General features: G+C 48.0%; 1 protein-coding gene across 2 annotated transcripts in view; it reads left to right on the top strand.

Moving 5' to 3' along the window:
• LOC106595272 (SH2/SH3 adapter protein Nck1) overlaps positions 1-14,487 on the top strand; it is a 70,969-nt gene extending 56,482 nt beyond the window's left edge. Inside the window, exons 2-3 of one of the 2 annotated variants that reach the window (XM_082970830.1) lie at positions 5,499-6,262; positions 13,452-14,487. In XM_082970830.1, coding sequence (XP_082826956.1) covers positions 5,499-6,262; positions 13,452-13,652 — 965 coding nt within the window. In that variant the 3' untranslated portion in view covers positions 13,653-14,487. The remainder of the gene's footprint in view (positions 1-5,498; positions 6,263-13,451) is intronic. The other variant, XM_045710732.2, reaches the window with a different exon arrangement.
• Positions 14,488-14,845: the final 358 nt, after the last annotated feature.

The raw sequence follows: 14,845 nt of genomic DNA, 5'->3' as shown, positions 1-14,845 counted from the left end.
TATCAGCATCTCCATGTGCTCCTCCTATAGACTGGTTATCAGCATCTCCATGTGCTCCTCCTATAGACTGGTTATCAGCATCTCCATGTGCTCCTCCTATAGACTGGTTATCAGCATCTCCATGTGCTCCTCCTATAGACTGGTTATCAGCATCTCCATGTGCTCCTCCTATAGACTGGTTATCAGGATCTCCATGTGCTCCTCCTATAGACTGGTTATCAGCATCTCCATGTGCTCCTCCTATAGACTGGTTATCAGGATCTCCATGTGCTCCTCCTATAGACTGGTTATCAGCATCTCCATGTGCTCCTCCTATAGACTGGTTATCAGCATCTCCATGTGCTCCTCCTATAGACTGGTTATCAGCATCTCCATGTGCTCCTCCTATAGACTGGTTATCAGCATCTCCATGTGCTCCTCCTATAGACTGGTTATCAGCATCTCCATGTGCTCCTCCTATAGACTGGTTATCAGCATCTCCATGTGCTCCTCCTATAGACTGGTTATCAGCATCTCCATGTGCTCCTCCTATAGACTGGTTATCAGCATCTCCATGTGCTCCTCCTATAGACTGGTTATCAGCATCTCCATGTGCTCCTCCTATAGACTGGTTATCAGGATCTCCATGTGCTCCTCCTATAGACTGGTTATCAGCATCTCCATGTGCTCCTCCTATAGACTGGTTATCAGGATCTCCATGTGCTCCTCCTATAGACTGGTTATCAGCATCTCCATGTGCTCCTCCTATAGACTGGTTATCAGCATCTCCATGTGCTCCTCCTATAGACTGGTTATCAGCATCTCCATGTGCTCCTCCTATAGACTGGTTATCAGCATCTCCATGTGCTCCTCCTATAGACTGGTTATCAGCATCTCCATGTGCTCCTCCTATAGACTGGTTATCAGCATCTCCATGTGCTCCTCCTATAGACTGGTTATCAGCATCTCCATGTGCTCCTCCTATAGACTGGTTATCAGCATCTCCATGTGCTCCTCCTATAGACTGGTTATCAGCATCTCCATGTGCTCCTCCTATAGACTGGTTATCAGCATCTCCATGTGCTCCTCCTATAGACTGGTTATCAGCATCTCCATGTGCTCCTCCTATAGACTGGTTATCAGCATCTCCATGTGCTCCTCCTATAGACTGGTTATCAGCATCTCCATGTGCTCCTCCTATAGACTGGTTATCAGCATCTCCATGTGCTCCTCCTATAGACTGGTTATCAGCATCTCCATGTGCTCCTCCTATAGACTGGTTATCAGCATCTCCATGTGCTCCTCCTATAGACTGGTTATCAGCATCTCCATGTGCTCCTCCTATAGACTGGTTATCAGCATCTCCATGTGCTCCTCCTATAGACTGGTTATCAGCATCTCCATGTGCTCCTCCTATAGACTGGTTATCAGCATCTCCATGTGCTCCTCCTATAGACTGGTTATCAGCATCTCCATGTGCTCCTCCTATAGACTGGTTATCAGGATCTCCATGTGCTCCTCCTATAGACTGGTTATCAGCATCTCCATGTGCTCCTCCTATAGACTGGTTATCAGCATCTCCATGTGCTCCTCCTATAGACTGGTTATCAGCATCTCCATGTGCTCCTCCTATAGACTGGTTATCAGCATCTCCATGTGCTCCTCCTATAGACTGGTTATCAGCATCTCCATGTGCTCCTCCTATAGACTGGTTATCAGGATCTCCATGTGCTCCTCCTATAGACTGGTTATCAGGATCTCCATGTGCTCCTCCTATAGACTGGTTATCAGCATCTCCATGTGCTCCTCCTATAGACTGGTTATCAGCATCTCCATGTGCTCCTCCTATAGACTGGTTATCAGCATCTCCATGTGCTCCTCCTATAGACTGGTTATCAGCATCTCCATGTGCTCCTCCTATAGACTGGTTATCAGCATCTCCATGTGCTCCTCCTATAGACTGGTTATCAGGATCTCCATGTGCTCCTCCTATAGACTGGTTATCAGCATCTCCATGTGCTCCTCCTATAGACTGGTTATCAGCATCTCCATGTGCTCCTCCTATAGACTGGTTATCAGCATCTCCATGTGCTCCTCCTATAGACTGGTTATCAGCATCTCCATGTGCTCCTCCTACAGACTGGTTATCAGCATCTCCATGTGCTCCTCCTACAGACTGGTTATCAGGATCTCCATGTGCTCCTCCTATAGACTGGTTATCAGGATCTCCATGTGCTCCTCCTATAGACTGGTTATCAGCATCTCCATGTGCTCCTCCTATAGACTGGTTATCAGCATCTCCATGTGCTCCTCCTATAGACTGGTTATCAGCATCTCCATGTGCTCCTCCTATAGACTGGTTATCAGCATCTCCATGTGCTCCTCCTATAGACTGGTTATCAGCATCTCCATGTGCTCCTCCTATAGACTGGTTATCAGGATCTCCATGTGCTCCTCCTATAGACTGGTTATCAGCATCTCCATGTGCGCCTCCTATAGACTGGTTATCAGGATCTCCATGTGCTCCTCCTATAGACTGGTTATCAGGATCTCCATGTGCGCCTCCTATAGACTGGTTATCAGCATCTCCATGTGCTCCTCCTATAGGCTGGTTATCAGCATCTCCATGTGCTCCTCCTATAGACTGGTTATCAGCATCTCCATGTGCTCCTCCTATAGACTGGTTATCAGCATCTCCATGTGCTCCTCCTACAGACTGGTTATCAGCATCTCCATGTGCTCCTCCTACAGACTGGTTATCAGGATCTCCATGTGCTCCTCCTATAGACTGGTTATCAGGATCTCCATGTGCTCCTCCTATAGACTGGTTATCAGGATCTCCATGTGCTCCTCCTATAGACTGGTTATCAGGATCTCCATGTGCTCCTCCTATAGACTGGTTATCAGGATCTCCATGTGCTCCTCCTATAGACTGGTATGGCCTTATAGAGGGTTAGAGTCACCGCTAGATAGGGGCTTCAAACTTGACTTGACTTTTGACCTTTAGTTGTGAGTTAACAGGGTCTACCCTGTTCTCAGGGCCTGTACTGGCCTGCTGTTTTTTTCCTTTTCTCTGTGTTGTGGCTGTCTGTCGGCTGGCTGTCTCCACGTGGAGTCTAATGATGGAGTTTACCTGCCTGGCCTTAGTTCTACTGGCTCATCAAACTACCATGGGTCTGTCTGTCTGTCTGTCTGTCTGTCTGTCTGTCTGTCTGTCTGTCTGTCTGTCTGTCTGTCTCAGAAACATCACAAATGGTCCTTTTGTTCGATAAACTACTTTTTTTTATATCTCCAAAATGTCCATTTATTTGGCCTTTTGATTCAGAAAAACACCGGTTCCAACTCGCCCAACATGACTGCAAATGATCTAATCAGTTACCTGTAAACTTTGTCCAAACATGTCAAACAACTTTCCTAATCCATCCTTAGGTATCCTAAAACGTAAATAATCGCTACAATTTAAGACGGAATATACTGTGTTCAATTGCGGATAAAATCAACGTGGAGCGCGTGACCTGGATCGCGCGCCAAACAAAAGAGTACACTCGGCTTGACTCTCATTCTGAATAGCCGTACTTCTTCATTTCTCAAAGGAAAAACATCAACCAATTTCTAAAGACTGTTGACATCTAGTGGTAGCCATAGGAACTGCAACCAGATGCCTCATAAATCCAGTTTCCCATAGAAATACCATTAGAAAACAGTCAACTCAACAACAACAACAAAAATGTCCTGGATGGTTTGTCCTCGGGGTTCCGCCTGCCAAATAAGTTCTGTTATTCTCACAGACATTATTTTAACAGTTTTGGAACCTTTAGAGTGTTTTCTATCCAAATCTACTAATTATATGCATATCATAGCTTCTGGGCCTGAGTAGCAGGCAGTTTAATTTGGGCACGCTTTTCATACGGACGTGAAAATACCGCCCCCTATCCCAAAGAGGTTAAACAGGTTAACATTCACAAGGCCAGATTACCAGGACGCGTACTCGGAGCATGCACTGACCAGCTGGCAAGTGTCACTGACATTTTCAACCTCTCCCTGACCCAGTCTGTAATACCTACATGTTTCAAGCAGACCACCATAGTACATGTTTCAAGCAGTCTGTGTGCCACCGTTGTCTCTGGCTCAAATCAACACCGTCATACCAGACACCCTTGACCCACTCCATTTCGCATTACCGCCCCAACAGATCCACAGATGACGCAATCTCTATTGCACTCCACACTGCCCTTTCCCACCTGGACAGGAGGAACACCTATGTGAGAATTTTGTTAATTGACTACAGCTCAGAATTCAACACCATAGTGCCTTCCAAGCTCATCACTAAGCTAAGAAACCTGGGACGAAACACCTCCCTCTGCAACTGGATCCTGGACTTATTGACAGGCCGCCCTCAGATGGTGATGGTAGGCAACAACACATCCTCCACTCTGTCCCTCAACATGGGGTCACCTCAGGGGCTTAGTCCCCTCCTGTACTCCCTGTTCACCCATGACTGATTGGCCGTGCGCGACTCCAACACCATCATTAAGTTTGCTGACGACACAACAGTGGTAGGCCTGATCACCGACAACGATGAGACAGCCTATAGGGAGGAGGTCAGAGACCTGACAGTGTGGTGCCAGAACAACAACCTCTCCCTCAATGTTAGCAAGACAAAGGAGCTGATTGTGGACTACAGGGCCGAACACAACCCATTCACATCGACAAGGCTGTAGTGGAGCGGGTCGAGAACTTCAAGTTCCTCGGTGTCCACATCACTAAGGATCTATCATGGTCCACGCACACCAACACAGTCGTGAAGAAGGACACGACAATGACTCTTTCCCCCGCAGAAGGCTGAAAAGATTTTTCATGGGCTCTCAGATCCTCAAAAAAATTCTACAGCTGCATCATCTCTATACCAGGTGGTGTCAAAGGCCCTAAAAAATGTCAGACTCCAGCCACCCAAGTCTTAGACTGAAAGAAAACCGTTATATAAGAAATTTGAAATAATTTAAACTTTCACTTTTTAGTTTCTTAAGTATATTTGGACATTTACTTTTGATACTTACATATATTTACAACCAAATACTTTTGGACTTTTACCTCAAGTAGTTTTTTACTGGGTGACTTTTTTGCTTTTAGCTGAGTTGTTTTCTATTAATATATCTTTACATTTACTACAGTATGACAATTGGGTACTTTTTACACCACCGCTGGTGATGCTGGTAGTTGGTACTTACTACTGTGTTCATGTGTGGCTCACTTGGTAGAGTATGGTGTCTGCAACAGCAGGATTTGTGGGTTTGTTTCCCGCTTGGGCCACCCATGACCTAAGTCGCTTTGGATAAAAGTGTCTGCTTAAATGTCATATATTATTTATTATTATATTGTCTATGATCACACACAAGTTTCACCCTTTTTTTTATAAGATCTCATGGTGCATCGCTCCCTGTCCTAACAGACCCATCATATAACTGTCTGAATACCCTCTCAGTAATCATGACAACCTCTCCTGGTTTTTCCCCCAACAGGCATCGGGAAGGTGAAGCGGAAAACGGGAATGCGTGACACGGCCTCCAACGCGGACGCCGACACGTCCCCCGACAACGGCGAGCGCCTGTACGACCTCAACCTGCCGGCGCTCGTCAAGTTCAGCTACACCGCCGAGCGGGAGGACGAGCTCTCGTTGGTCAAGGGTACGCGCGTCATCGTCATGGAGAAGTGTAGCGATGGCTGGTGGCGTGGGGGGTACCAGGGTTGTTCCGGGTGGTTCCCTTCCAACTACGTGACGGAGGACGCAGACGGGACAGCGGGGGGAGGAGGGGATGACAGTTTGGGGGACCCGGCGGGGTCACTGACTGAGAAGCTAGCAGCAGTAGTTCACAGTGCGTCTAACGGGAACCGGGTCCTCCACTCGGTGCAGGCGCTCTACCCTTTCAGCTCGGGGAACGACGAGGAGCTGAACTTTGAGAAGGGAGAGGTGATGGAGGTGGTAGAGAAACCAGACAACGACCCTGAGTGGTGGAAGTGCCGTAAAGCAGATGGACAGCTGGGACTAGTGCCTAAGAACTACGTCAATGTGCTACCTCCCCAGCAGGACTCCACTACCCAGAATGCCTCACCGGGCCCCGCGGGGCCGCCCACGCCCGACTGCGACTACATCTCTCCGGCCACGGTGGGGCGGTTTGCGGGGAAGCAGTGGTACTATGGCAAGGTGACGCGACATCAGGCGGAGGTGGCTCTCAACCAGAGAGGAGCGGAGGGAGACTTCCTCATCAGAGACTCTGAATCATCGGTGAGTCCTGACCTTCATATATAGCCCAGGGTTTTAGACGTTTATAATTTAGGGAGACTTCCTCATCAGAGACTAGGTCATCGGTGTGTATCTACATCCTGAACTCTGATATGGACTTCCGCAAGTCATAGAGACATCTTTAGCTGTGGCTATTTGATATCTATTTCTACACTTTATTACAGCCAAAATAGCCTAGCCTGGGTGCCAGTCTGTTTTCTGCTATCATGCCAACTCATTATAGAACTGGCGTGCCAATTGGCTTGACCATGGCGTAGGCAAAAGCACAAACAGATCTAGAGTCAGTGTTGAACCACTCAGTACTACAACGGTAGAGTCAGTGTTGAACCACTCAGTACTACAACGGTAGAGTCAGTGTAGAGTCAGTGTTGAACCACTTAGTACTACAACGGTAGAGTCAGTGTTGAACCACTCAGCACTACAACGGTAGAGTCAGTGTAGAGTCAGTGTTGAACCACTCAGTACTGCAACGGTAGAGTCAGTGTTGAACCACTTAGTACTGCAACGGTAGAGTCAGTGTAGAGTCAGTGTTGAACCACTCAGTACTACAACGGTAGAGTCAGTGTAGAGTCAGTGTTGAACCACTCAGTACTACAACGGTAGAGTCAGTGTAGAGTCAGTGTAGAGTCAGTGTTGAACCACTCAGCACTACAACGGTAGCCAGAACGAAACGTGATCTGGAGAATGGTGTGACCTGCGGAGATCTGAGGTACTGGAACCTAAAACATTGTATTTGCGTTGTGGCAGATAAGAGTATAGTGGTGCTTACTTAAGTTGCACACATGGGATTGTTTTTAGTAGCCTAGGGTCTGGGAAGGATAATGCCTTTTTTATAAACTAATTTCATGCAATTCTACATTTTATTTCACCTTTATTTAGACAGGGAGTCAGAGCTGAGACCAAGGAGTCTTTATTCAGACAGGGAGTCAATGCTGAGACCAAGGAGTCTGTATTTAGACAGGGAGACAGATATGAGATCAAGGCGTCTTTATTTAGACAGGGAGTCAATGCTGAGACCAAGGAGTCTGTATTTAGACAGGGAGTCAATGCTGAGACCAAGGAGTCTTCATTTAGACAGGGAGTCAATGCTGAGACCAAGGAGTCTGTATTCAGACAGGGAGTCAATGCTGAGACCAAGGAGTCTGTATTTAGACAGGGAGTCAATGCTGAGACCAAGGAGTCTGTATTTAGACAGGGAGTCAGAGCTGAGACCAAGGAGTCTTTATTTAGACAGGGAGTCAATGCTGAGACCAAGGAGTCTGTATTTAGACAGGGAGTCAATGCTGAGACCAAGGAGTCTGTATTTAGACAGGGAGTCAGAGCTGAGACCAAGGAGTCTTTATTCAGACAGGGAGTCAGAGCTGAGACCAAGGAGTCTGTATTTAGACAGGGAGACAGATATGAGATCAAGGCGTCTTTATTTAGACAGGGAGTCAGTGCTGAGACCAAGGAGTCTGTATTTAGACAGGGAGTCAATGCTGAGACCAAGGAGTCTGTATTTAGACAGGGAGTCAATGCTGAGACCAAGGAGTCTGTATTTAGACAGGGAGTCAATGCTGAGACCAAGGAGTCTGTATTTAGACAGGGAGTCAATGCTGAGACCAAGGAGTCTGTATTTAGACAGGGAGTCAGAGCTGAGACCAAGGAGTCTTTATTCAGACAGGAAGTCAATGCTGAGACCAAGGAGTCTTTATTCAGACAGGGAGTCAATGCTGAGACCAAGGAGTCTTTATTCAGACAGGGAGTCAGAGCTGAGACCAAGGAGTCTTTATTTAGACAGGGAGTCAGAGCTGAGACCAAGGAGTCTGTATTTAGACAGGGAGTCAATGCTGAGACCAAGGAGTCTGTATTTAGACAGGGAGTCAGAGCTGAGACCAAGGAGTCTTTATTTAGACAGGAAGTCAGAGCTGAGACCAAGGAGTCTGTATTCAGACAGGGAGTCAGAGCTGAGACCAAGGAGTCTGTATTCAGACAGGGAGTCAATGCTGAGACCAAGGAGTCTGTATTCAGACAGGGAGTCAATGCTGAGACCAAGGAGTCTGTATTTAGACAGGGAGTCAGAGCTGAGACCAAGGAGTCTTTATTTAGACAGGGAGTCAATGCTGAGACCAAGGAGTCTGTATTTAGACAGGGAGTCAGAGCTGAGACCAAGGAGTCTGTATTTAGACAGGGAGTCAATGCTGAGACCAAGGAGTCTGTATTTAGACAGGGAGTCAATGCTGAGACCAAGGAGTCTTCATTTAGACAGGGAGTCAATGCTGAGACCAAGGAGTCTTTATTCAGACAGGGAGTCAGAGCTGAGACCAAGGAGTCTTTATTCAGACAGGGAGTCAATGCTGAGACCAAGGAGTCTTCATTTAGACAGGGAGTCAATGCTGAGACCAAGGAGTCTGTATTTAGACAGGGAGTCAATGCTGAGACCAAGGAGTCTTCATTTAGACAGGGAGTCAATGCTGAGACCAAGGAGTCTTTATTCAGACAGGGAGTCAGAGCTGAGACCAAGGAGTCTGTATTTAGACAGGGAGACATATGAGATCAAGGCGTCTTTATTTAGACAGGAGTCAGAGCTGAGACCAAGGAGTCTGTATTTAGACAGGGAGTCAGAGCTGAGACCAAGGAGTCTTTATTTAGACAGGAAGTCAGAGCTGAGACCAAGGAGTCTTTATTTAGACAGGAAGTCAGAGCTGAGACCAAGGAGTCTGTATTCAGACAGGGAGTCAGAGCTGAGACCAAGGAGTCTTTATTTAGACAGGAAGTCAGAGCTGAGACCAAGGAGTCTTTATTTAGACAGGAAGTCAGAGCTGAGACCAAGGAGTCTTTATTCAGACAGGGAGTCAGAGCTGAGACCAAGGTCCCTTGGCCTATACAGGGGGTGGCCTATACAGGGGGTGGTCTATACAGGGGGTGGCCTATACAGTCTATACAGGGGGTGGTCTATACAGGCTATACAGGGGGTGGTCTATACAGGGGGTGGTCTATACAGTAGTCTATACAGGGGGTGGTCTATACAAGGGGAGGTCTATACAGTAGTCTATACAGGGGGTGGTCTATACAGGGGGAGGTCTATACAGGCTATACAGGGGGTGGTCTATACAGGCTATACAGGGGGTGGTCTATACAGGGGGTGGTCTATACAGGGGGTGGTCTATACAGTAGTCTATACAGGGGGTGGTCTATACAAGGGGAGGTCTATACAGGCTATACAGGGGGTGGTCTATACAGGGGGTGGTCTATACAGGGGGTGGTCTATACAGGGGGTGGTCTATACAGGGGGTGGTCTATACAGGGGGTGGTCTATACAGGGGGTGGTCTATGCAGGCTATACAGGGGGTGGTCTATGCAGGCTATACAGGGGGTGGTCTATACAGTCTATACAGTCTATACAGGGGGTGGTCTATACAGGCGGTGGTCTGAGTGGTCTATACAGGCGGTGGTCTATACAGGCGGTGGTCTATACAGGCGGTGGTCTATACAGGCGGTGGTCTATACAGGGGGTGGTCTATACAGGGGGTGGTCTATACAGGGGGTGGTCTATACAGGCGGTGGTCTATACCGGCGGTGGTCTATACAGTCTATACAGGCGGTGGTCTATACCGGCGGTGGTCTATACAGTCTATACAGGCGGTGGTCTATACCGGCGGTGGTCTATACAGTCTATACAGGCGGTGGTCTATACAGGCGGTGGTCTATACAGGGTGTGGTCTATACCGGCGGTGGTCTATACAGTCTATACAGGCGGTGGTCTATACAGTCTATACAGGGGGTGGTCTATACAGTTGGTGGTCTATACAGGGGGTGGTCTATACAGGCGGTGGTCTATACAGGCGGTGGTCTATACAGGGGGTGGTCTATACAGTCTATACAGGGGGTGGTCTATACAGGGGGTGGTCTATACAGGGGGTGGTCTATACAGTCTATACAGGGGGTGGTCTATACAGGGGGTGGTCTATACAGTCTATAATGATACAGACCGTGAACCCGCTCCGGCCCAACTCGCATCAGTCCATAGATCACCAGGCACGTTTTAACGACGTTCTTTAGGGCTTTTTACTCGAATTAACTCTGATGGCGTTTTTTCGTTGGAAACAGTGACAATTATTTTTCACTGATCCTGGTAGAAACACTACATGACCAAAAGTATGTGGACACCTGCTCGTCCAACATCTCATTCCAAAATCATGGGCATTAATATGGAGTTGTTCCCCCCTTTGCTGCTATAACAGCCTCCTCTCTTCTGGGAAGGCTTTCCACTAGATGTAGGAACATTGCTGCTATAACAGCCTCCACTCTTCTGGGAAGGCTTTCCACTAGATGTTGGAACATTGCTGCTATAACAGCCTCCACTCTTCTGGGAAGGCTTTCCACTAGATGTAGGAACATTGCTGCTATAACAGCCTCCACTCTTCTGGGAAGGCTTTCCACTAGATGTTGGAACATTGCTGCTATAACAGCCTCCAGTCTTCTGGGAAGGCTTTCCACTAGATGTTGGAACATTGCTGCTATAACAGCCTCCAGTCTTCTGGGAAGGCTTTCCACTAGATGTTGGAACATTGCTGCTATAACAGCCTCCACTCTTCTGGGAAGGCTTTCCACTAGATGTTGGAACATTGCTGCTATAACAGCCTCCAGTCTTCTGGGAAGGCTTTCCACTAGATGTTGGAACATTGCTGCTGGGACTTGCTTCCATTCAGCCACAAGAGCATTAGTGAGGTCCGATTAGGCCTTACTCGCCGTCGGCGTTCCAATTCATCCCAAAGGTGTTCGATGGTGTTGAGGTCAGGGTTTTGTGCAGGCCAGTCAAGTTCTTCCACACCGATCTCGACAAACCCTTTCTGTATGGACCTCGCTTTATGCACGGGGGCATTGTCATGCTGAAACAGGAAAGGACCTTCCCCAAACTGTTGCCACAAAGTTGGATCACAGAATCGTCTAGAATGTCATTGTAGGTTGTAGCGTTAAGATTTCCCTTCACTGGAACTAAGGGGCCTGAACCATGAAAAACAGCCCCAGACCATTATTCCTCTTCCACCAAACTTTACAGTTGGCACTATGCATTGGGACAGGTAGCGTTCTCCTGGCATCCGCCAAACACAGATTAGTCCATCGGACTGCCAGATGGTGAAGCGTGATTCATCACTCCAGAGAACGTGTTTCCACTGCTCCAGAGTCCAATGGGGGCGAGCTTTACACCACTCCAGCCGACGCTTGGCATTGCGCATGGTGATCTTCGGCTTGTGTGCGGCTGCTCGGCCATGGAAACCCATTTCATGAAGCTCCCACCGAACAGTTATTGTGCTGACGTTGTTTCCAGAGGGAGTTTGGAACTCGGTAGTGAGTGTTGCTACCAAGGTCATATTATTTTTACGTGCTTCAGCACTCAGCGGTCCCGTTCTATGAGCTTGTTTGGCCTACCACTTTTCGGTTGATCCGTTGTTGCTCCTAGGCGTTTCCGGGGCAGCGGTAGCAGGGCAGAAATTTTACAAACTTACGTGTTGGAAAGGTGGCATCCTGTGTCACGTTGAAAGTCACTGAGCTCGTCAGTGAGGCCGTTCTACTGCCAATGTTTGTCTATGGAGATTGCATGGCTGTTTGCTCGATTTTACATACCAGTCAGCAACAGGTGTAGTTGAAATGACTCAACGTCAACAGTGAAGCAGCGACTCCGGGATGAAGCAAAGAAAAAGCCATATCTCACACTTGCCCATCTTAATCTTTTATTTTTATTGGCCAGTCTGAGATATGTATTTTTCTTTGCAACTCTGCCTAGAAGGCCAGCATCCCGGAGTCGCCTCTTCACTCTTGACGTTGAGATTGGTGTTTTGCGGGTACTATTTAATGAAGCTACCAGTTAAGGACTTGTGAGGCATCTGTTTCTCAAACTAGACACTCTAATGTACTGGTCCTCTTGCTCAGTTGTGCACCGGGGCCTCCCACTCCTCTTTCTATTCTGGTTAGAGCCAGTTTGCGCTGTTCTGTGAAGGGAGTAGTACACAGCGTTGTACGAGATCTTCAGCTTCTTGGCAATTTCTCGCATGGAATAGTCTTCATTTCTCAGAACAAGAATAGACTGACGAGTTTCAGAAGAAAGTTCTTTGTTTCTGGCCATTTTGAGCCTGTAATCAAACCCACAAATGCTGTTGCTCCAGATACTCAACTAGTCTAAAGAAGGTCAGTTTTATTGATTCTTTAATCAGGACAACAGTTTTCAGCTGTGCTAACATAATTGCAAAAGGGTTTTCTAATGATCAATTAGCCTTTTTAAAATGATAAACTTGGATTAGCTAACACAACGTGCCATTGGAACACAGGAGTGATGGTTGCTGATAATGGGCCTCTGAACACCTATGTAGATATTCCATTAAAAATCAGCCGTTTCCAGCTACAAAAGTCATTTACAACATTAACAATGTCCACACTGTATTTCTGATCAATTTGATGTTATTTAAATGGGCAATTTTTTTTTTTTTTTGCTTTTCTTTAAAAAACAAGGACATTTCTAAGTGACCCCAAACTATTGAACGGTAGTGCGTGTTTATAGATGTGTATGTGTTTTATATTTATATTTATATATATTTATATATATATGACATCTAGCAAGTTAACAAACCAAATGCTGAGCTGAACATAATTTATTTGACACATCTTCAGAGTTCTTATATTAAACTTATAAACAGTAGCGCCCTGCCTTGTCGAGGAGGAACCGGTAAGTAAGCGTTTCATTGGACGATGTACACCATACGACTAATTCAACTTGAAACTGTTGGGGCCCATTGGTCCTTTTGGCCCTACAGTCACAAGTAGTAGAATCTGTCATGAGATAAATAGGGCTGTGTTTACTGCTTGTATTGACCTTTCTCCGTATTTGTGTCCCTCTCTCTCTGTCCCTCTCTCTCTGTCCCTCTCTCTCTGTCCCTTCTCTCTCTGTCCCTTCTCTCTCTGTCCCTTCTCTCTCTGTCCCTCTCTCTCTCTGTCCCTCTCTCTCTGTCCCTCTCTCTCTCTGTCCCTCTCTCTCTGTCCCTCTCTCTCTCTCCCTCTCTCTCTGTCCCTCTCTCTCTGTCCCTCTCTCTCTGTCCCTCTCTCTCTGTGTCCCTCTCTCTCTGTGTCCCTCTCTCTCTGTGTCCCTCTCTCTGTGTCCCTCTCTCTCTGTCTCTGTCTCTCTCTCTCCCTCTAGCCCAATGATTTCTCCATCTCTCTGAAGGCCCAGGGGAAGAACAAGCATTTTAAGGTTCAGTTGAAGGATGGTGTGTACTGCATCGGCCAGAGGCAGTTCAGTTCTCTGGAGGACTTGGTGGAACACTACAAGAAGGCTCCCATCTTCACCAGCGAGCAGGGAGACAAGCTCTACTTAGTTAAGGCCCTGGCTGCCTCTTGATCACACACTCTTAAACACACACACACACACTGACAAACACACACACACACACACACGGAGGGAAAGAAGCAGTACATACACTCAGACTGGAGATTTCACATCACTAGGACTACTTATGTGCCAGGCGCTGTGAGCAAGAAGAAAAGGGAGGAGGAGGAGGAGGAGGAGAAGAAGGAGTGGAGAGGGGAGGAGGACATTCTGTCAGACCTGTTGGTGGATCATGTGTTTAGGTCATTATGCCATCTACTAAATCTACACTGAACAAAAATATAAAACGCAACATGTAAAGTGTTGGTCCCATGTTTCATGAACTGAAATAAAAGATTAAAAAAAAAAAAAATGTTTCATACACACAAAAAGCTTATTTCTCTACATTTTTGTGCACATACCTGTTAGTGAGCATTTCTTCTTTGCCAAGATAATCCATCCACCTGACAGGTGTGTCATATCAAGAAGCTGATTAAACAGCATGATCATTACACAGGTGCACCTTGTGCTGGGGACAATAAAAAGCCACACTAAAATGTGCAGTTTTGTCAAAACAACACAATGCCACAGACGTCTCAAGTTTTAAGGGAGTTTACAATTGGGATGCTGACTGCAGGAATATCCACTAGAGCTGTTGTAAGATAATTGCTACCATGATCCACCTCCAATGTAGTTTTAGAGTATTTGTAAGTTCGTCCAACTGGCCTCACAACTGCAGACCACGTGTAACCACACTAGCCCGGCCCGCCCCACACTAGCCCGCCCCGGCCCGCCCCACACTAGCCCGGCACGCCCCACACTAGCCCGGCCCGCCCCGTCCCGCCCCACACTAGCCCGGCCCGCCCCACACTAGCCCGGCCCGCCCCGTCCCGCCCCACACTAGCCCGGCCCGCCCCACACTAGCCCGCCCCGGCCCGCCCCACACTAGCCCGGCCCGCCCCGGCCCGCCCCACACTAGCCCGGCCCGCCCTGGCCCGCCCCACACTAGCCCGGCCCGCCCCACACTAGCCCGCCCCGGCCCGCCCCACACTAGCCCGGCCCGCCCCACACTAGCCCGGCCCGCCCCACACTAGCCCGGCCCGCCCCACACTAGCCCGGCCCGCCCCACACTAGCCCGCCCCGGCCCGCCCCACACTAGCCCGGCCCGCCCCACACTAGCCCGCCCCGGCCCGCCCCACACTAGCCCGGCCCGCCCCACACTAGCC

The sequence above is a fragment of the Salmo salar genome, chromosome 29 (assembly GCF_965601325.2).
Source record: "Salmo salar chromosome 29, fSalSal1, whole genome shotgun sequence".
Classification (NCBI taxonomy): Eukaryota; Metazoa; Chordata; class Actinopteri; order Salmoniformes; family Salmonidae; genus Salmo; species Salmo salar.
The sequence above is the reverse complement of the archived record's forward strand: the minus strand, read 5'-3'. Positions and strand labels throughout refer to the sequence as shown.